At 35.6% G+C, this 21,880-nt stretch overlaps 1 protein-coding gene across 1 annotated transcript in view; it reads left to right on the top strand.

Annotated features, from left to right (window-relative positions):
* The window catches only part of CFTR (CF transmembrane conductance regulator), a 196,319-nt gene that overhangs the window by 130,324 nt on the left and 44,115 nt on the right, over window positions 1-21,880 (top strand). The window contains exons 19-21 of the mRNA XM_078149954.1: window positions 2,056-2,206; window positions 4,358-4,585; window positions 9,508-9,608. Coding sequence (XP_078006080.1) covers window positions 2,056-2,206; window positions 4,358-4,585; window positions 9,508-9,608 — 480 coding nt within the window. The remainder of the gene's footprint in view (window positions 1-2,055; window positions 2,207-4,357; window positions 4,586-9,507; window positions 9,609-21,880) is intronic.

Here is a 21,880-nt window from a genome sequence, read left to right as displayed (position 1 = left end):
TCCCTCTACTATTAGGGACCAAACAATTTGCCATAGGATCATAGATTTCTAGTTAAAAGATGTCTCAAATATGATATAACCCAACCTTCTAATTTTATAGCTGTTGAAACTGAGACTTAATGAGTGGTAGCTTCCTCAAGGTCACACAACAAGTAGGTGGCTGACCCAGCATTGGACTAATGCTGTAATGGATAGAGTACTGGACTTGGAGTCAGGAATACCTTGGCATTTATTAACTGTGGGCAAGTCACTAAACCTCCCTGAATGTCAGTTCTGTAGGACTATAAGTAATAAATAGTATATGACCTATGTTAGTGGAGGGAATTTTCCATGGTAACAAATTAACAGTTATTTATGACACTCTGGTTAAGTAGAATCTGAAAGCAAGTGACACTGAGAAATAAGTATTGGATTTTTTTTTGTGGAAACACAAAACTATTCTTAGATGACATTATTAAAATAGTCTGGTGACACAACCCTCAGAAAGTCAGGTTTTACAGTGTTACAACTGGCATAAAACACTTGTTACCAATGGAACCTAATAGTGAGGATAATGATCTGGAACAGTGTTTAATGTAGAAATGCTACAATGGGCAAAATTTATAATTCTCCTTGTCAAAAGTTGCTTCATACTTTAGCTGAATTTTGTTTTGTTTGTTTGTGTTTTAGTAGCTAATGCTGGAAGAACCATCAGGGACTATCGATAATTATCTGGGCTAGATTTAAATTAGTCTTCATAGTCTTAACCATTCACTCTTAGTACTCTATTCAAGTTTCTCCAGTTTTCTCAAGGGGGTATCCTAAGCTTTTCAAAAATGGTACAAATGAAATCATACACAAACATATACACACAAACACACAGACTGGACTTGTAATTTCATTAGTATTGGATGGGGAATAGATGAGGAAATTCCTTCCAGTTCAAGGTAGGACCTTCTAAGACCTTATAGTTCTAGAGTGTCATGTCGGAGATGTCAGACATTAGCCTGCTGTCTACATGTAGCCTCAACACTCCTAAGTCCCAGTTCCTTTATATACATGTATGGTTTTCTAAGTCAATATGCTGATAGCTGGGGTCCTTATGTACAGTGTAGTGGCCTGTTTCTATTTAAATTTAGTACCACTGGCCAGTGGTGTCAAATAAAAACAGATCCCTGCAGCTGCATATTGACTTAGAAGACCTGAAATCAAAATCATCTCTCTTGCAATGTTTTTTTATTTGTTTTGTTAAACATTTACCAGTTATGTTTTAATGGGCAGCCTAGTGGGCAGTGAGCTTAACTACTGCTATAGAGCACTGAACAATTAAGGTTAAAGTTTTGAGGTAAGAAGTCCAAGAATTGCCATAAAGTGACTTTACAGATGGGGGAAATTGAGGCTCAGATAATTTCAGTGATTTCTTCGTAGTTACATGGCTTGTCATTGATCAGTCCTTCATTCATGTCCAACTCTTTGTGACTCCATGGACCATAGTGTACCAGGCCCTTCTGTCCTCTGTTGTCTCCCAAAGTTTGTCCAAGCTCATATTCTTTGCTTCCATGACACTATCTATCCATTTCATCCTCTGCTGTCCTTTTGCCTTCAATGTTTCCCCACATCAAGTTCTTTTCCAGTGAATCCTGTCTTCTCATTATGTGGCCAAAGTATTTCAGGTTCAGCTTCAGTATTTCTCCTTCTAATGAATACATGGCTTGTGAGTGGTAAAACCTAGCAACAGGAAGGTTGAGGCTTTGAACTCAGATCTTCTGACTGCAGGGCCATTGTTCTTTCCTCCAGCCCAATGTTCTCATTACTAACAACACTAAGATGACAAAACTCCAAAAAGATTGCTAGTGTCACATATCTTGGAAATTCTCTGAACTGTCACTCCCAAACCATACAGCGTGTCAGAATTGTAGTTCTTTATTCCTATTAGAAACCTTCATGGGTTAAAAGGATGCTGACTAGTACAATGAAACCTCTGGGAGACAATTCACCAATCTCTGCTGTGTCAATGTTCCGAAAAAAATAAACATTCTCATCAATGCTGTATTCTTTTTTTTTTTAATCCTGCAGTTAATACTGATTGTGGTTGGAGCTCTCACTGTAGTGTCAGCCTTACAACCATATATCTTCCTGGCAACTGTGCCTGTGATAATAACCTTTATTATGCTAAGGGCATATTTCCTCCAGACCTCTCAGCAGCTAAAACAACTGGAATCTGAAGGTATGGCAATGAGTACTATTTTCTTATTGTAAATGAATCTCAAACAGCTATTTTTAGCTTTCATTTGGGTTTATTTTTATTTTACATATTTCTTTCTGTTATTTTTCTCCATGTGATCTATTTTTTCCTTATTTTAAAAAAAGCCTTTTAAAAGCAGAACACATAGGAAAAAATACCATATTTGGAATGCTTTTTGATAAATTCATACAAGTCTTCCCAGGTTTCTAAAAAAATTTTTAAAAAGTAGAATGTTTTTGTGTATGATAAATGCTATCTATCTTTCATTATCTTGAGGCTATAAATATGTTTCTTTACCAATGTGAGATAACTAATTTCTAAAAATTAAGAATGTAAGTGCAACAAAAATGATATGATCATCAATGGTGCCAAGAAGTAGCCCAATCTAGTAGACACAGAGCTGGCTCTAGAGCCAGGAAGACTTAATTCAAGCCTTGCCTCTTTCCCTCACTGACTGTGTGACCCTGGGCAAGTTGTTTAATCTTGTAGTGATCTAGGCAATTCAGTGAGCCTATAAATTGCAGATAGGGTAGTGACCTGTACGGGTAGGAGTTTCCTTACCTGGAGTTCTCTAAATCAGTGAAAACAAACAACAGAACAGAAAACAAATGTCACTGGAAATGGTTTTCCTAGGTACCCAAAGAGTTCTAGCAAAGGACCCCCCTCAACTTCATCGCCCACGAACACATATACCTTCCAGCTCCTTTTATTTGTGGGCCTCCAAACAATTCAGGAGGCTGCTTGATTAGTGTTTACGCATATGAGTTTCACGAATGATTTTGTAAGCAACAGTTCGGTGACATCTCCAGCGCTATGTGCCACAACCAGAGGTCGGTGACCAGATGAACAAGAACTTCCCCGGACAGGTGAAAATTGCACATAGGTGAGAAAGCTAGTATCCCAACTAGTGAGGTGACAGACCTTTCAAAGTGTTGAGCAACATGATTTCTTAGGATCTTCTCTTGAGTGTCACTGACTTATTTAAAGACCTCAGTAACTCCCAGGACAAATCCTTTATTGTTAACCATGAAATAAGTTGTTTTAGATGATCTTGTGGTTCTGGAATCACTGTTAAATTTTGATCGGTGAACACAACGTCAGGTAATAGAGACATGCTACATCACGAAAACAAAGATGGAGGAAATTTTACTATACTTAAAGGTTTCTTAAAAAGTAAAACGCATTTGTTGATGGATCTGTGAACTGATCAACCATTCTGGAGAGCAATTTGGAACTATGCCCAAAGAGCTATAAAAACGTGCATACCCTTTGACCCAGCAATAGCGCTTCTGGGGCTGTGTCCCAAAGAGATCATAAAATGGGAAAAAGACCCATAAAGACCTACAAAAATATAAATGGCAGCTCTTTTTGTGGTGGCAGAGAGTTGGAAATTGAGGGGATACCCATCAATTGAAGAATGGCTGAACAAGTTGTGGTATATGAATGTAATGGAATACCATTGTACTATAAGAAATGATGAGCAGGCGGACTTCAGAAAAACCTGGAAAGACTGTTGCTGAATGAAGCGAGCAGAACCAGGAGAAATTGTACACAGTAACAGCCACATTTGCTATGACTAACTTTGATGGACTTGGCTCTTCTCAGCAGTTCAAGGATCTAAGACATCTCCAAAAGTCTCATGATGGAAAATGTGATTCACATCCAGAGAAGGAACTATGGAGTTGGAATGCAGATTGAAGAATACTATTTGTTCATTTTTTCTCTTCTGTTTTGTTTTGTTTCTTCTTTCTTGTGGTTCCTCCTATTTATTCTAATTCTTCTTTACAACATGACTAATGTGAAAATATGTATAATAGGAATGTATATGTTGTGCCTATATCATATTGCACGCTGTCTTGGGGAAGTAAGTGGGGAAGGAGGGGGAGAAAGTTTAAAATTCAAAAGCTTATGGAAGTGAATATTTAAAACTAAAAATAAATTAATTAAGAAAAAAAGTAAAATGCATTAAAGAAAAATAATGAATCACCTTGTTAGAAGAAGACTATATCATGATCTAAATAAGGATATTAACTGACTTACTATTCCTTTGTTATTCCTTTATTGGTATGGCATAATGTCAATCTTTATAATTTATTAAAATATGCACTCTGCTTTTAATTTGAATATTTCCAGCCAGGACTCCAATTTTTGCTCATCTTGTTACAAGCTTAAAGGGCCTGTGGACTCTACGAGCTTTTGGACGCCAACCGTACTTTGAGACCTTGTTCCACAAAGCTCTGAATTTACACACAGCAAACTGGTTCCTATACATGTCTACACTCCGTTGGTTCCAAATGAGAATAGAAATTGTTTTTGTCATCTTCTTCTGTGTTGTGACCTTCATCTCCATTTTAACTACAGGTAACTAAAATGGCTGAATGGTCGTTGACACCTTTACACTTAAGGAATTGTGTTTTTATAAAGTGCTGCATTCTTGTGTTCATATATCATTTAGCATCAATTTTTCACATTTCTGTTGTAGTAGTTAGTGCTTCTTGGAAGCTGGATTATTCATTTGGTTTACAGATGACAAAACTGAGAGAGATTCAGTGTTTGTTGAAAATCACATAACAAATCAGTGATTAGAAAAGAACTTACTTGATTACCAATCCAGTATTCTAGTTAGGGAATGGAATAAGCATTTATATGGTGCTTACTATGTGTCAGGCAGTGTGTTAAGATCTTTACAAATATCATATATTTGAGCTTCACAACAGCCCTCAGATGTAAGTGCTATTGTTATCCCCATTTTTGAGGAAACTGAGGCAGAAAGAGGTTATGAAACTTACCTAGAGTCACATAGCTAGAAAGAGCTTGAAGCTGAATTTGAACTCAGTTCTTCCTGACTCAAGGCTCAGCTGTCTATTTGTGTGCCACCTACGTGCTAGTTACTACACAAAAACACAGTTCCCTGGCCGCTCAGTAAGGCTAAGTTTTTTTTCACTGAAGAAGTTCAAGCCGATCAAAGATAGAGGCTCCAAAGTGTTTAAGGAAAAAAAAAAAGATGCTTTTATTTTTTGCCCTGTAAACTGTTAAACTAAAATATCAGAAATTAGATTCTTGAAAATGATAGTCTAATAGTTTACTTTTCAACACAAACAAATAAAATAATGTTAATATAAGACTTACATGATTTGAAGAAGAAAAAATATTATAAAATGCAATTCAGTTGAAATACGAGCATCTGATTCTGTATGGTGTTTTATATCTTCTTGTTTACTAAAACATTATTTTGTATTATATAGAAATACCTGTACTTTAAAGGTATTTAGATTAAAAACAAAAATATTTTATAATAAACATGAAACCAATTTATCTAGAAATTTTTGTTGTGTGATATTTTATTTCCCAGAAGATAAAATACATTAAGAGAAGGCAGCATGACCTAGTGGAAAGAAGTCAAGCCTGGGTTCAAATCCTGACTCTGACACATATTATTAGCTGGGTGGCCCTGGGCAAGTGACCCTTTCAGTGCCCAAAGTAACTCTTAATGACTATATCAGCAAAGGGAATTTCCACACTCAGACTACCCCACACTGATTAAGCCACAGATCTAGACCAAAACAAAATAAGATTAATCAAACAACTATTCTATGAACTGTCAAATGAAGTCAGTCTCAAGGTAGGAATAATTTCCTGAGAAATGCAAGAAAAGTAATGTGGCTGATATGTAAGCTACAGGATAATTTTAGGCAACTTTTTTATTTTTTAAGAGTTAGAATGCTTCTTATGAGCCAAAACATTTGTCTAGCTTTTTTTCAATTTTGTTTTAAAATGATCTTACAAAGTATATTTGGGAAGTAGATTACATCAGATAAGATTTTTTAAACCATTAAATATAAATTATGTGTTTTTCAGAGTCATATTTTTTTTTATTCCAAGTTATTGTTTTTGAGAGGATATTTTGGGAGCCCTAGGTAAGTTTTATCTTAAGACAAATAGAGAGTTGAATTAAAAACAGGCACCACATTGATAATGGGGCTATGGTAAGGTTCTTTCCTCTGGAAAGGTACAATGCATATAAATACCAAATGACTGGCTTTCCTTTCTATTACCCTATAAAAGGCACTGAGCAGACACATTTTTCTTTCATATCATATCAGCAATGTAATTCAGAAACCTCACAGTGCACATTGTTACAAGTCTCTGACGTGTTTATGATAGGGTAGCGTTCACATTAGCCAAGTTGTTTTATCCCCTTGCTAGACTGTGTGCTGTATTAAGGCAATAATAATAATATCTAAAAATAGTAACAAATAATAGCTAATATTTATATAGCATTACCACGTGCCAGGCACTGTGCTAAGAGTTTTACAATTATCTCATTTGATCCTCACAACAACTTTGGAGGTAAGTGCTATCATTATCCCCATTTTTACAGATGAAGAAACTTGGGCAAGTGGAGCTAAGTGACTTGCCCAGGGTCACATAGCTAGGAAGTATCTGAAGCTGGTTTTGAACGCATGTCTTCCTGATTCCATGTCTCATACTCTATCCATTGTACTGCCAAGCAGCCCCATAGAATTTGTCTTTTCTTCTAAGGTTGAGCACAGTATCCTGAATACTATTTATAATTAATACATTAAAAAAATGCACTTATATATTTATATAATTGTAACTTATAAGCATCTGTTGAGTGAATGTATGATAGATAATCATCTAATGTAGAAAAAAATATGAAGAAACTAAAGCAATAACTTATTATAACTAATTATTTAAGAAGGAAAATTCAATCAGTTGTATACTTTTATTCAGTAACATATTTTACTATGAAATGAACTTTAAGAATTACCAAGATGAATATGACCATTTTCTGTTCCTAAGAAGTTCACAGTTTAGTAGAAGACATGGCAAAAATCCAAATTATTATTACATATGGTAGAATATACTAATTTTTAAATGTAGTACAAAGGGCTTTGGGGGTTCAGATTAGGTAGAGATTATATCTGGCTATAGAAATTAAAAAAGAGAAAGCTTTGAATTGGGTTTTCAGAAGTTGATAGGTTTTTCAGTGTGGTAGGCAAAGGGCATAGAATAAATGAAGGCATGAGAGTAGGAAATGCCTATTTATTTAGGGGAAATGAAATCTGTTTTGGAGATGTTGAGTTGGCAAGTTTTCTAGTACATAGAGGAAGAGATGCCCAGGAAGCAGTTAGTAATGTGGAACTAGAAAAAGGCAGGCATCAATCAATCAATGAATCAACAATAAAGTTCCTACTATGTGCCAGATATTGTGCTAGGTACTGGGGATACAAGTACAAAGACTGAAACAGTCCATGCTCACAATAAGCTTATATTCTAGTGAGAGAGGTAAGTGCATATAAAATATATAGAGATAGAGAGTCTCACTGTTGTAGCATCAAATTCTAAAAAACCTGCCATGTAGTTTCAATTAAATTGAATATTTGTTATTTTTCAATAAAAATTTATTAATATCTTTATTTTTCTGTCATCAGAATTGCTCCTGGTGTCCTTCTCCTTCATTCCTTCTAGATAGTCATCAAATATAATAAATAATATTTATGAAGAAAAAATGGGGAAAGAGACCAAAAAAATCAGCAAAATAGACATTTGCTAGATGCTACCATGCATTAGACACTAAGGAAAAATACTAAAAATTTATATGATTTGGTATGTGCCCTTATGGATCATAAAGTCCTGTTGGAAAGATAAGTCAAGGAACAATTAGAGAATATGTGATAGATAACAAAACACTGCATTTGTTATTATTACCAAGAGCCAAAATAAATGTTGCATATAGCAAAAGGAAAGCAAGGAGGAAAGATAGAAATGAGCTGACATTGTCACAGAAGGCTTAGAGAACAGTAGAGATTTGGCATGAATCTTGAAGGATTAGTGGGTCTTAGACCTAGAAAAGGAAGGAAGGCCTTTTCAGTAAGGATATCAGCAAAAGTGTGAATGTAGCAATGATTATGGTGAATGAATAGTAAAGAAAAGACCCAAGAAGCTAGAATTAGGTAAAATTATAAAATGTCTTTGAAAGCTAGGCAGAGGAGTTTGGACCTCCTCTGAGAGGCTATGGAAATTCATAATAAATTAATAAATAAAAATGTGACATGATGAAATTATTATTGTAGGAAGATTGCCCTGATAAGAATATAGGATGAATTGGAAGTGTGTGTGTATGTGTGTGTGTGGGGGGGTCAGATTTGGATGAGTAGGAAGGAAGGAGAAAAGGAAACAGACTAGAAATTATAAGGAAACAGACTGAACTAGTAGTTCAGATCAGAGTCTAGGTTAAGGGGATAGCTATGAGAATGGAGAGGACAGGATGAATTCAAGATATATTGAAAAAAAATTTTTTCATTCATTCAACAAACAAGCATTTATTAATGTCCCTACTCTATGATAGGCTCAGTGCCAACTACTGAGAAACACAGTTGGGAAATTAGGAAAGGCTTGAGGTAGAAGGCAGCACATATGCTTAGCCTTAAAGGAAACTAGAGATTCAAAGAGATGTGATATATTCTAGGTGTGAGGAACAGCCATTTCAAAGGCATGGACGTGGGAAGTGGAGTGCCAAATATGAAAAAGTTCATGTCAATTTGGTAGTAGCATAGAGTAAGTTACATGATATAACATTTGATTTTTAAATGGAAAATTAGGTTGGGTCTAGGGTGGGAAAGTATTTAAATGGCAAATAGAGGAGCTTATATTTGTGCCTAAAAATACTAAGGAGCACTGAAGTTTACTGAGTTGGAGAGTAATGGAGTCGGAGCTACACTTTACAAAAAGTGTCACTTTTGGTAGCTGTGTGGAGGATGGGTTTGAGTAGAGCATGAAGCAAGATGACCAGTAAGGTAGTCATTGAAGTAGTTGAAACTAAGGATGATGGTAACCTAAACTAAAATAGTCATTGTGTGAAAGAGAAGGGGAAGGATATGAGAGATGCTGTAGAGGCAGAAACAAGATTTGGATCAGGAAAGTTCTCATGTAAGAGCTTTTAAGAGTAAACAGGACTTCCTGGCAAGTGGATATGTATGAAGATTGATGAATCAAAGATCATTCCCAGATTTTCAGTATGGGTGACAGAAAGCAGAGTCCCATCCATAAAATGAGGCCAACTAAAGCAATCATTTTATCATAATATGATTATTTTCATCAAACCTGTAAAATAACAGGATGATACTGGGTCATATAGATAGTATAGAAATAAACTATCTCTCAGTGGAAGAGAATTTTCCTTCTGTTTATTATGTGTGCTATACTTATTTATGATTGAATTACCTAAAATAGTTTTTTTTTCTCTCTCTAACCTGTAGGTGAGGGAGAAGGACGAGTTGGAATTCTTCTAACTTTAGCCATGAATATCATGAGTACCTTGCAGTGGGCTGTAAACTGCAGCATAGATATGGACAGTTTGGTAAGAAATGAACAGTGGAATGTTTTTTATTTATTTTATTTTATTTATTGATTTATGGGGAAGGGGGAGAAGGGAAGAGTAAGATGTACTAGAAGCTACTAATGCATGACTACCAATCAATAGCACTTGAGACGTTAAGATTTTATGAGCAGTCCTCACCCATAAGTTCACAGATTCATTGTACTCTTTACTTAAATCAGATGGGAGCATGAGGGAGGACCCTCTGAAGTTTCTTATTTGATTTTGAGTCAGGTAAATTCCTTATTTCAAATAACCATAAACTTTTTGGCATACATAATTGGTTTCAGATCTTGAGGGGGAAATCACCCATTTCCTTTAAGTACATTGTAAAAAGCTCAGAATTATGGAAGTATCAAATGATGTAAAAGAAAACTCATTCATATATGTCATAATATGAAAAAATAAACCCTGATTCAGTTTATTAAAGGAGCAAATTTGGGGATAGAGCTATTATTTTAATTGAATTGCCCTCTCCAGGAAATAAGCCTCGGGACATGAAATTAAGAAAGTAATTTGTGCTCTTGAGTACCATTCTTGAGGGTAATAATTTGTACTCTTATGAAAACATCTCTGAAAGAACCCACAGGGCCCCAAGCCCACTTGTGTGTCAAGCTTTCTTGGTGGAGATGTTATATATGCTTGTGCAGCAGTCTCTATTCAAGATCAGGATTTCCCTAGTGTTTCAAAAAGTTAAAGTTTTCCACCATTTCATGAGGAGCAGACAGTGAAATCCTGCCCTGTATAGGGGGGGAAAAAAAGAGAAAAGTTAGGTAGTGTGTTTTGGTGCAGAGCGTCCTGGACTTGGAGTCAGGAAGGCCTGGATTCAGAACCTGCTTCTAACACTTAGCAGCTGTGGGCTAGACTGTGGGCAAACCACTTAACCCCTGCCTCCAGGCTAGTTTCCCATCTATGAAATGATATCTGTAGCATGTACCTCTTAGGGTTATTGTGGGGCTCAGAAGCAGTGTTGTATATAAAGTGCTTGGTAAACCTTAACGCATGAGTGACCCAGCTATCATTATTAGAGAAAACTCATTCTCATCTTGTTTGACGATATTCCCATAGAAGTGGTCCTAGGATAAGTTTATCTCCTCCTAATATTCTTTTGCATTTAATACTTGGCAGACTCATGTGCAAGTGTATAAGATAGCTGCTTCAAAGAGTATTAGGATGCAAACTCATCTTTTGTAGACTCACTGGAAGCATTTTTGATCCAATGCCAGTAACAGAGAGGATGACTGGGATGATATGTACCTGATCCTACTCCCACATTATTTTGATTCGTTCTGCTACGCCTCTGAAATCTGAAAGCTTTGCATCCCAAGCACCTTAGAGATTGGGAGTATTTGGTATGCTGTTGTTGTTCAGTTGCTTCAGTCATGTCTGATTCTTTGCGACCCCATTTGGGGTTTTCTTGGAAAAGACACTGCAGTGGTTTGCCATTTCCTTCTCCAGCTCATTTTATAGATGAGGAAACTGAGGCAAGCTCTTAAAGATGATAGTTCTGAAGTTTTTTCTATGGATCAATGTTATGTTTGGGTGATTGTGGGCAGCACTATGGTCTGTGATAATGCTCTCGTTTCAATATAGTTCTGTAAAATATTTCAAAATCTGTAATTGTGGAATGAGTATTTGTCATTTATCAGTCCATAAAACATAGTGAACTTTTGTTGTTGTTGTTGGGCAGTGGGGATTAAGTGACTTGCCCAGGGTCACACAGCTAGTAAGTGTTATGTGTCTGAGGTCGGATTAGAACTCAGGTCCTCCTGAATCCAGGACCGGTGCTCTATCCACTGCTCCACCTACCTGCCTCCGTAGTGAGCTTCTGATGTGTAATTTGCAACCACCAGATTCTGTCTGCTAGTTACTTAGTAGGTGCTGAATTACTGCAGTCTGTCTGAATGTATTACAAAGTTTCTTCTGTTTCATTGAATAATCCACATCGATCTACATGCACATCCCCAAGTGTAATGTCTGCTGCTGATGACTTGGTCCTGAATTGTCCCATCATAAATCTCTCTGTTTCCATAAACAAATCCACATAACTGAGCCATTTGTTTGATGTTTCTTTGTCAACATGTTGTTATTTTGGTTCTTGTACCTGATTCTACTCTTGGCTCTTAGCTAGTTTTTAGCGTCTTTACAGAGTCAAATCACTTTCAGTGACATTCAATAAATCTAATTGAATGTATCTATTATCAGCATTTACTATTGCTTAAGTCACTTCTTCTTGCTCAAAAAGTACTTCAGTAGAGTTTCAACCTCTTTATTGCATGCTCTGAAAATGTCTCTGTCTTTTTCTTACATTTGGGTGAGGAAGTACTAATGTAAGGTTATCAGAATACTTTTAAAATCTGTTATGTTTATTTTACAGTTCCAAAAGTATGCATTAAGTCTGGTATTGCCTATATATTGCTTTAAATATCCTACTAAGTTTATATTTTAGGATGGCAATAGCTCAATGTACTTTGCCACAGCTTTCTCTTTGATAGCTTAAAGCTCTGTGGCTTGTCTGTAGGAAATTAATGTTTCATTATTAGATATAATTTCTGAAAATTGTATTCAGTGAAGATTTCCAATGGTATCTTGTTCTTCAGATTGCAGTAACTCCTCAGTCACATCTCTAGTGTTATCTAAACTGAGGCATAAAATTATTACTCTAGCTATGATGATGATGATAATGATTATCTCACCAGCTTTTGCATCATATATTTAGACACTACATAACAAAACAGAATGTCTTTCCATGTTTCTGTCTAAATTTTTTCGTCTATACTCAGTTCTCTGAAGGAAAAAAAAGACACATTTTATCTACATTTGCTTCCTTTATAAAGTCAATGAAAAACAAAAAAAGTAGTAACAATGCATCATACCTCTAATATCTTCATTTAGCAACAGCAAAAAATAAAATTTTTGCTTCCATTATATTAAAGATGTTAATAGTTAAAACTTTATATTCTCTTAGACTAGCTGACTTCAACAAACCTTGTTGAATTTGAAAGTATTACCGTATTTAAAAATATATGCTTTCTGGTTCTGGCTTTCCTGTAAGCATTGCAAATACTTGACTTAACCTTACTGTCATAATTCTCTCCATAGCTTCAAGTCCATGAGGATACTTAATGATTGTTATTTGATGTTCATCATATAGAGGTAATAGAATAATAGCTAAGTAATTAATATTCTATCTTCAGCATTATTGACCAAGATCTTGGGAAAAAAAGGTAGAAGTTATACCTATACAATTAATTTCCTATAAAAAAAAGATGACCTCAAACTTTGGTGGTGGGAAGTTATTTGAATATAACTTTCCAATATTAAATCTAATTCTTCCAAATGTGAGAAGATAAAACCTATGAATGAAGGGAGAACAGGGAGTTTGGTAGTTCTGTTTACTTTAGTGTAGTCTATTGACTATCTATTGACTATCTCTCTTCCTCTCAAATCTAAAGAGGGTTTGCTGTGCTATAATTAAATACTATTAATACTGTTAAATACTATTACTGTGCTATTAATACTATTAAAATATTATTTTCTTTTTCAAAATTTGGACAATATTACTTTACCTTAATGCTTAACCCTAGGTCTATTTCATGGAGCTGATTTTTTAAAAAAACTGTCACAATGAGGTTGTTCTGATACATCCAGTACTTAATGAGATCCATGGCTGATCTGCCTCCAATTACAGGCATTGCCATTCATTCATAGACTCACTGTTTTGGCACAGATACAGTATGTTATATCTAACATGGAATTAGTGCCTGCAAATAGAAAGATTTTTAATATGAATTAAGGGATGTTGGTGTGCTTTGCTTTTCAGTACATTTTATTTGCATAAAACCAGAGGGTGTCCAAGCATCGTACTTTCATTTAATTGTAATTGCTTCTCTCAACATTCCTGTTGCAGTGGAGATGACTATAAAGATTCTTCATAAAAGACCTCTGAGCTTAGAGTCTGGACAGACCTAATGTTCAAATCCTGCCTCTGACACTTACTAATTATGTGGCTTTGGGCAAGTCACTCAACCTTTCTGAGCATCTGCTTCCTAATTTGTAAATTGTAAAATAGGGATGATGATACTTGCATAATCTGCCTTACTTCATGAGTTGTTATGAGGAAAACACATTATACATACATATATATATATATATATATATATATATATATATATATATATATATATATATATATATAATACACACACACACACACGTACATACATAAAACTTTTTTATAAAAGAATTTGAAACTACTTTTTAAAAATCTTAAATGTAAGCTATTGTTATTATAATCAGAGGCACTTAGGTGGCACAGTAGGTAGAGTTCTAGACCTGGAATTAGGAAGACCTGAATTCAAATCCAGCCTCAGATACTTATGATGGACACATGTTGATCAATATGTGGCTTAGAGACCATTAGTAAATGTCTGTACTTTGGAAATTCAGGAATGGTCTTTTTCCTCAATAGTATTGGCTTAAAGGATTTTTTGGGTACAAATTAAAATTTTAAGTCCTCTATGTAACTTTCATACCAAGCTTGCCAATTCTGGTTGCCTGTCAAGGACGAGTTAATGAGTTATAGCAAAAGTGTCTCCCCACTGTTCAGAAACACTCATATCCCGCCCTCCACTATCGTATCATTTTCTCATTTAGTTTTATTACGTGGGTACTTATGTATGAGATACTATGTTAGGTACTGGGCATAGGTGGATAGCTATGTCACTGACCCTGTTATCAGGGAGTTTGCAGTTTAACAGAGGAGAAAGTCAGATATTGAAAGGACAATGTAATAATTCAATTTGACTAAGTTCAGTAAGCATTCCTTAATTACCTACTATATACCAGGCATTGTGCTAGGTGCTGGGGACTCAAATACAAAAATGGAACAGTTTTCACCCTTAAGAAGCTTATATTCTACTGGGGAAAGCAGCATATATACAGATAAAAAAATAAATATTTTCAAAGAAAGTGCAAAATAATTTTGAGATGGGGAGAAAGTATAAACAACTGTCTTCTCTTGAAGGATAAACTCGTAGAAGAAATATAGGCATAGCAGTAGGACTGAATGGAAGAGGAAGAATTCATCTTTAGCTAAAGAGGGCAAGGAAGATTTTAAGGAAGAGGTAGGACTTCAGTTGAGCCTTGAAGGTTGGGAAGAACTTCAAAAAGCAGAGATAGAGACAGGGCACAAGCAAAAGTATAGGGATAAATTAGGCAAATTAAAAATAGGGATGAAGAATGATTCATTTTGACTGCAAATATGGAATACACAAATGGAAGAAGAGTGAGAAAAGGCTGGAAAGATGAATTGGAGGCAAATTAGAATTGAATATCAGTTTCAGGAAGTTTTATTTGAGAGTCAGTGGGAAATCAGGGAAAGATTTTGAGCAGGTGAATGACATATCTGCATTTATTTACTATGTAGATGATGTTATGAAGAGTGGGGGCAAAGACAAAGTAGAGACTGAAAATACCTGCTAGGAAACTATTTATAGATTTAGAAATGGAAGAGGCCATTCAGTTCAACCCCCTCATTTTACAGGTCAGGGAAGCAAGGCAGTGGCCAAGTAATTTTCCCAGAATCACTTAGCTTTGTAAATTTATCAGGCAGTATTTGAACTCACTTCTTCCTGACTACAAACAACACTTGATCCACTGTATCACCAAGCTGCCTTATGACCACAATCTAGGTAAAAAGAGATTGAGGCTTCACATAGGGTGATTGCGATGAAAGTACAAAGAGAAAATGAATTCTAGAGAAAGAGCAGAAGCATAATGCCTTGGCAGTAATCACAGGACTTGGCAATGGAATGGAGGTGGGTGGCAAGGGAGAAGGAAGAGTCAAAGAAGCCTCTGAAGTCATGAACCTGAAAGGCTGGATTGATGAAAAAGAGAAGTTAGGGGGAGTGATAAGTTTGAGTAGAGATGATGAACTCACTTGAGTGGAGTTGTTTAAATTTACATGTTGAGTTTAAGGGGTCACGATCATATACAGTACATTTCTGGAAATATACAGTATGCTTTTGAAAATTTGGAACTAGAGCTCTAAAAAAAGGCTGAGGTTGTGGATATATAGCAACAACAATGATAATACAAACAAAATAGGCATTTATGTAGCAATTTAAGGTCTTCAAAATGTTTTACAAACATTATTTCATTTGATCCTCACAATGACCTTGGGAGGCAGATACTATAGGTATTATTGCTCTTTTACAAATGAGGAAACTGAGGCTCTTAAAAGGTAAGTGATTTTCATGGCCAAACAGTAAGTATCAGAGGTCAGAGTCAAATCAGATTTGGAATTGTTTGTATAGAGTTGATAATTGAATAGGTTCATAGGATTCAGAGCTAGACAAGACCTTGGAGATCATCTACTCCAATTCTCTCATTTTATAGATCATAAACCTGAGTTCCACAGATGTTAAGTGACTTGTCCAAGGTCACACAGAGAAATAATAGAGCTAGCATTGGAACTGAGATAGTTTCCATTCCAGATACAGTGTTCTTTCCACTATACTATGCTGCCTGCCATGCAAAGAAATAGATAAGATCTCCAAGAGAGATAATGTAAAGACATAATATTGGGTGACATACAGGTTTAAAAGGGATGGAGGAGGACAAGGAATCAGCAAGGACACAGTGCTGAAGCAGTCAGAGAGGAAGGACAAAAACTCTGAGAGTACAATGTTGTATAACACCATGAGGTAGCTAGGTAGTGCTGTGGATAGACCAGAAGACTTGGAATCAAACAGACCTTAATTCAGATCCAGACTGAGCCATTTACTAGCTGAGTGGACCTTAGCAAGTCACTTAGTTTCTGTCTCAGTTTTCTCCTCTGCAAAATGGGGATAACAATAGCACCTACCTCCTTGTGTTGTTGTGAGGCTCAAATGAGATGACATTTGCAAAGCAATTTGCAAACCTTAAAGCACTCTATAAATGGTAGTTATTGTTATTATTATTGTGATAACCAAGGGATTAAGAGGTATAAAGAATAAGAAAGTGCTCAATGATATCAAACGATGCAGAGAAGTTAAGAAGAATTGAAAATTATAGACGGGTCATTGTATTCCATAGTGAGGTTACCATTAGTGATCTTAGAACATTTTAGTAGAATGTTAGAGATATTAAATCAGATTACAAGAGACTGAGCAAATGAGTGAGTGAAATGAAATGAAGGCAGTGAAAGTGGACTTTTTGTGAAAAGAAGGTTTGACATTGAGGGGATAGAATGACAGCTTTATAAGTTCAGGCTCAGGGTAAGAAACCAGAGCACAGAATGAGGTGGAAGATGTATTAGACAACTTGATCTCAATTTGTAGGGACAGGATCTGACATTTCCATAGTGTTTTAAAGTTTATGAAGCACTTGATATAAATGATTTATCATCCTCCTAATAAACCTGTGCAGTAGCAGGGGTGGGGAAACCTGTGGCCCTGAGGCCACATGCGGCCTTCTAGGTCCTTGGGTGCAGCCTTTTGAGTCCAAGTTTTACAGAACAAATCCCTTTGTTAAGGGTATTTGTTCTGTGAAGTTTGGATTCAGTCAAAGGGCCCCACTTGAGGACCTAAATGGCCAAGGTTCCCCACCCCTGTGCTAGAGTATTATGATCATTCCTTCTTGACAGATGAGGTAAGAAAGCCTGGAATCAAAGAAGTAAAGCTAATTACTTGTGGTCATACAATTAGAAAGTGTAAGTAGCCAAATTTGAATTCAGGCTCTCCTGACTCCAAATCCAGTTTCCATTCTGTCCTGCTGCCTCTCAATCTCCAAAAAAATAAACCAGAGTAAAGGAGTTTGTGCACATTTCAGAAAGGGGCAGGTGGTTTGGAGCCTTCATCTCTGGAAATAACAAATCAATTTCCACATTAGCTCTGTTTACACAACACTGCACTAGGGGAAGGAGGACTAAGAAAGGGTTATTGTACTTAGCAATGATGATATTATTAGTGATCTGGTTGGGAATGTTTTCTTTAGAATGTTGAGGGCATGACCCAGATTACAATCTGAAATCAATAAATCAACAATAAACAAGCATTTGTTAAGTGCCTCCTTTGTGCCAAGTATATAGGCATATAGTAAAGTTTTAAGAGATTTTTGCTTCCAGATCATATCTGTCAAGGCTTTATCTGAAAACATTTAATCTAAATACATAATGTTAATCTCAGTTAAGAACATTCTGTATTTTTTCCACTATAGTTGCTTTAACTAACATGCTAAATTGTTGAATTTCATTTTTAGAGTGTTTCAATACAAGACTGGTTTATAATCTATTCCCTCCCCCCCAATAGAAAATAGAAGCTATTTCTGTTTGACAGTTCCACAATAGGTATAAACAAGTCTCAGGGGACCCACTAATGATTTTATGCTATAATAGAAACCTCCTTGAAGTCCATCCTCTTCTGTGTTTTGGCTTCTACTGATGACATTCTCTTTAGAATCCACCTGTATTCATGCTAAAATGAAACTGACTGGAATTCTGATTTTCCAAGCTCTTTGTCCCTTCCATATGCATCCCATTCATAAAGATTATTTCCAGCATAATTTTCCTGCTACCAGTCACGTAGGTTTCTTTTTCTATAGATATTGAACGATGAGAAGCAGCATGGTATGATAGAAATAGAACTAGATTTGGAGTCAAGATAGTACAGGGTTTGACTTCTACCTCTAATGCTTACTGACTGTGTGATCATTGGAAATTCATTTAACCTCAGACTCAGTTTCATCTACTGTAAAATAGGAACAATAATGCCTGTAGAACTTACCTCTCAGGGTTGTTGTTAGAAACAAATGAAATCATGTAGATGATAAAAACTTTACAAGCCATAAAGTGCCATTTAAATGTCTGCTATTGTCCTTATCTATGAGATGGACTCTGCTGTGGAACAGATAACTGAATAACTTCTTGGTTCACTTCCTTTTCCAAACTACAGTTAAGATAAATTTCTGATTTCAATAGAAGATTAGGCAGTTTACACACACTTCTGATTTCAGCAGTCCACTCTGACTCAGGATTCTTAGAGCATACCCTTGGACTACCGCAATAATGACTCATAGAAATGAAATTTACTAGAAAATCTCTTTATTCATTATAAAACTAAAATTTTACAAAATTATTTCTTTTAAGATTTCATCAATTTCATTAAAAGTGAATTTTACTGTAAATCATTGGTTAAGCATTTGAATTGTAATAAGTTAAATTCTATTACAGATTTCTTTATTTTTTCAGCTAATTTGCCAGTGAAACCAACTTCTATTAGAATGTGAACTTTACTTAGTATGAGTTTAATTCTTCTCTCATGTCATCAAGCGTTTGCATACTTTGGAAATATTCATAATTATACATCTCAGCATCAAATAATTTCAGAGTGAGAGGGAAGAATGCTGGAAACAATATAAGACATCCCATTTTGGGGGCAGCTAGGTGGGCACAATGGCTAGAGTGCCAGGCCTGCAGTCAGCAAAGCTCATCATCCTGAGTGAGTTCAATTCTGACCTCAGAAACTTACTAGCTGTGTGATCTGGGTAATTCATTTAACACTGTTTGCCTAATTTTCTTCATCTGTAAAATGAGCTGGAGAAGTAAAATGCAAACCACTCCAGTATCTTTGTCAAGAAAACCCCACAATTGAAAAGCAATTGAAACATTTTATAGGTTAAGAAACTGAGGCTCAAAAAGGGTTAAGTGACTTGCCTGAGGTTACACAGCTTGTTAGGAAGAGAAGAAACTAGAACTCCAGCTAGATAGCTCCTCCAGCAATTGCTTTCATGAATGAATACCTTATTACATATTATATTCACAAGCAATGGAATTAATTATACATCAAATTGTGTTGTAAAATCTTTTTTAAAAAAAATAGAAAGATTTTGAAAGCCCAGCTGATAGTCCCTTTGTCTCAAAAGTATTTAATTTGACATTTATAACATAACAGCAAAAGAAATCCCTTTATGACAAATCAGTCACTTGGATTGCATACTAACAAAATTTGACCTTTATTAGCACTAAATCCAGGCAGGTAGGTGGCCAACGGCCAGGCCTGGAGTCAGGAACACTCATCTTCCCGAGTTCAAATCCAGCCTTAGATATTTACTAGCTGTGTGACCCTGGGAAGTCACTTAACCCTGTTTGCCTCAGTTTCCTCATCTATAAAATGAGCTGGAGAAGGAAATGGCAAACCACTCCAGTATCTTTGTCAGGAAAACCCCAAAAAATGATTGTGATGGAATACTATTGTGTTTTAAGAAGCGATGAGCAGGATGCTCTCAGAAAATATGGAAAAACTTACATGAACTGAGGCAAAGTGAAATGAGCAGAACCAGGAGAATATTGTACACAGTAATAGCAATATTGTATGATGATCTACTATGAATAACTTAGCTATTCTCAGCAATACAATGATCCAAGACAATTCTGTAAGGACTAATGAGAGTTGCTGTCCATCTCCAGAGAAAACTGGTAGAGCCTGAATGCAGATCAAAGATACTTTTTATTTACTTTATTTTTCTGGTGTTTTTTTTTTTTGTCTGTGTTTTCTTTCACAGAATGACTTACATGGAAATATGTTTTGCATGACTAACCATTATAACCTATGTGAAATTGCTTGCCTTCTCAGTAAGGTGGGAGGGGAGATGGGGAGAGAATTTGGAACTAAAAATTTGGAAAAAAAGAAAAGAATGTTAAAGTTGTTTTAACTTGTAATTGGGAAAAAAATGTTAAACAAAAAAGAATAAGAAAATATTGACACATAAATATCATGCACAAACTTTTCCTGTATTTAATTCAATGCTCTCATTTCCTAGAATCCAGCTTTTCACAGTATTTTATTTACTTTCTAGAAGTCTCTCTCCACCCTTTATAATCTCTTGTTTTTTCAGGCTCTGTCCCAAATTATAATGCACAGGTTAAGTCTAAATATACATGCTGACACTTTTGTATCATGCCTTTCTTTTCTTTCATCTGTCCAATATTGATTGTGATCATTCAGTGTCTCTTCTTTGAAGTTACTTTAAGACATTTTCACTTTTCCCTCCCTTTTCTGAAGCTATGTTATGGTCTTAGGTTTTAGCATATAAGGCCCTTTGCATGTGTGTATTATGCTGTTATACAATCTGTGGAAAACATCAATATTTGCATTTGAACTCATTATTTTTTAAAAAGCCAATTTCTATTGTTTGAATGCCAAAGTGAAATTTGCAGTTTTTCATTTCCCCACCAACTAACATGAGGTGTTTTGTATGCCTTTGTCATTTACTTAGTTACATGCTTCTATTTACTCCTCCCCTGCTGTGCATGCTACCTCCAACCTTCTTTTTTTTTTCTCTACAAGTTCCAGCATCGCTCACTGATGTAGTTGCTAGAGTATTAGATGCAATATAGCTCTGGATTTTTTTTCCCCTTTCAATATGTTCAGAGTAGATGGTAATATTACTATACCCCCAGAGTTAGGTTCACACATCCTTCGTATAACTGAGGAAGTCAGATATATTAGCTTTTTTTTTTAACCTTGCCACATAGTTTGACATGATTTCACAATCTTAGAGGGCTGAAGCTAAAACTTGGAGCAAGCCAGGGTCACTCATCTGTGACATGATTTCTGTGCCGTAACTCATGGTTACTGAAGTTGGACAACTTTTTCTTAGAGGAAAGAAGTTCCTTGGATCTTTCCCATGGACATATATTCTAGGTTATTGCATGAGAGAAACATTCTCCTCCCTCCCCCACACTCCCCAGGAAAAGCTTTGAAATAAGGCAAGTTTCTATTTGAAACTTTCCATCCTTCCCTGGAAGTTTCCCTTTTTATTCACCAGATACCTACCTTTCTTCTCTTCACCCTCCAAGATGTTTATCCTGTCTTATTATTTCAGTTAATTTCTAGGTAAGGTATTAATTAATAATTAAGATCATAACCAAATGTACTTCATAACTCCCTACCCACACCCCCAGAGTATTTACATTTTGAGAACTATAAGGGTATAATATCTAGAAGGAGTTTTAACATTTGAGTTCAAGGATTCCTGTTTGAGGCCTTTTCCAATCTTAACACATATGTAGTTAGTTACCTACTTGTTCTATTGGTGAGGCTGAGATAATGGGTTAGGTCATCTGAACCTTGTTAATTCTGTATAAGCAATATAGTTTATTATGTGGTGGATAGTTTGAGGGATATTAAAAAATATTAAGTGATTTGATAATATAACAAGTTTTATGCCACCTAAAGGAATTTCTAATTATGTCAAGGAATTTTTAAAAA

The sequence above is a fragment of the Phascolarctos cinereus genome, unplaced genomic scaffold, assembly GCF_003287225.1.
Source record: "Phascolarctos cinereus isolate Bilbo 61053 unplaced genomic scaffold, phaCin_HiC Scaffold_1;HRSCAF=81, whole genome shotgun sequence".
Lineage (NCBI taxonomy): Eukaryota > Metazoa > Chordata > Mammalia > Diprotodontia > Phascolarctidae > Phascolarctos > Phascolarctos cinereus.
Note: the sequence above shows the minus strand (reverse complement) of the source record. Positions and strands in the feature narration are given on the sequence as shown.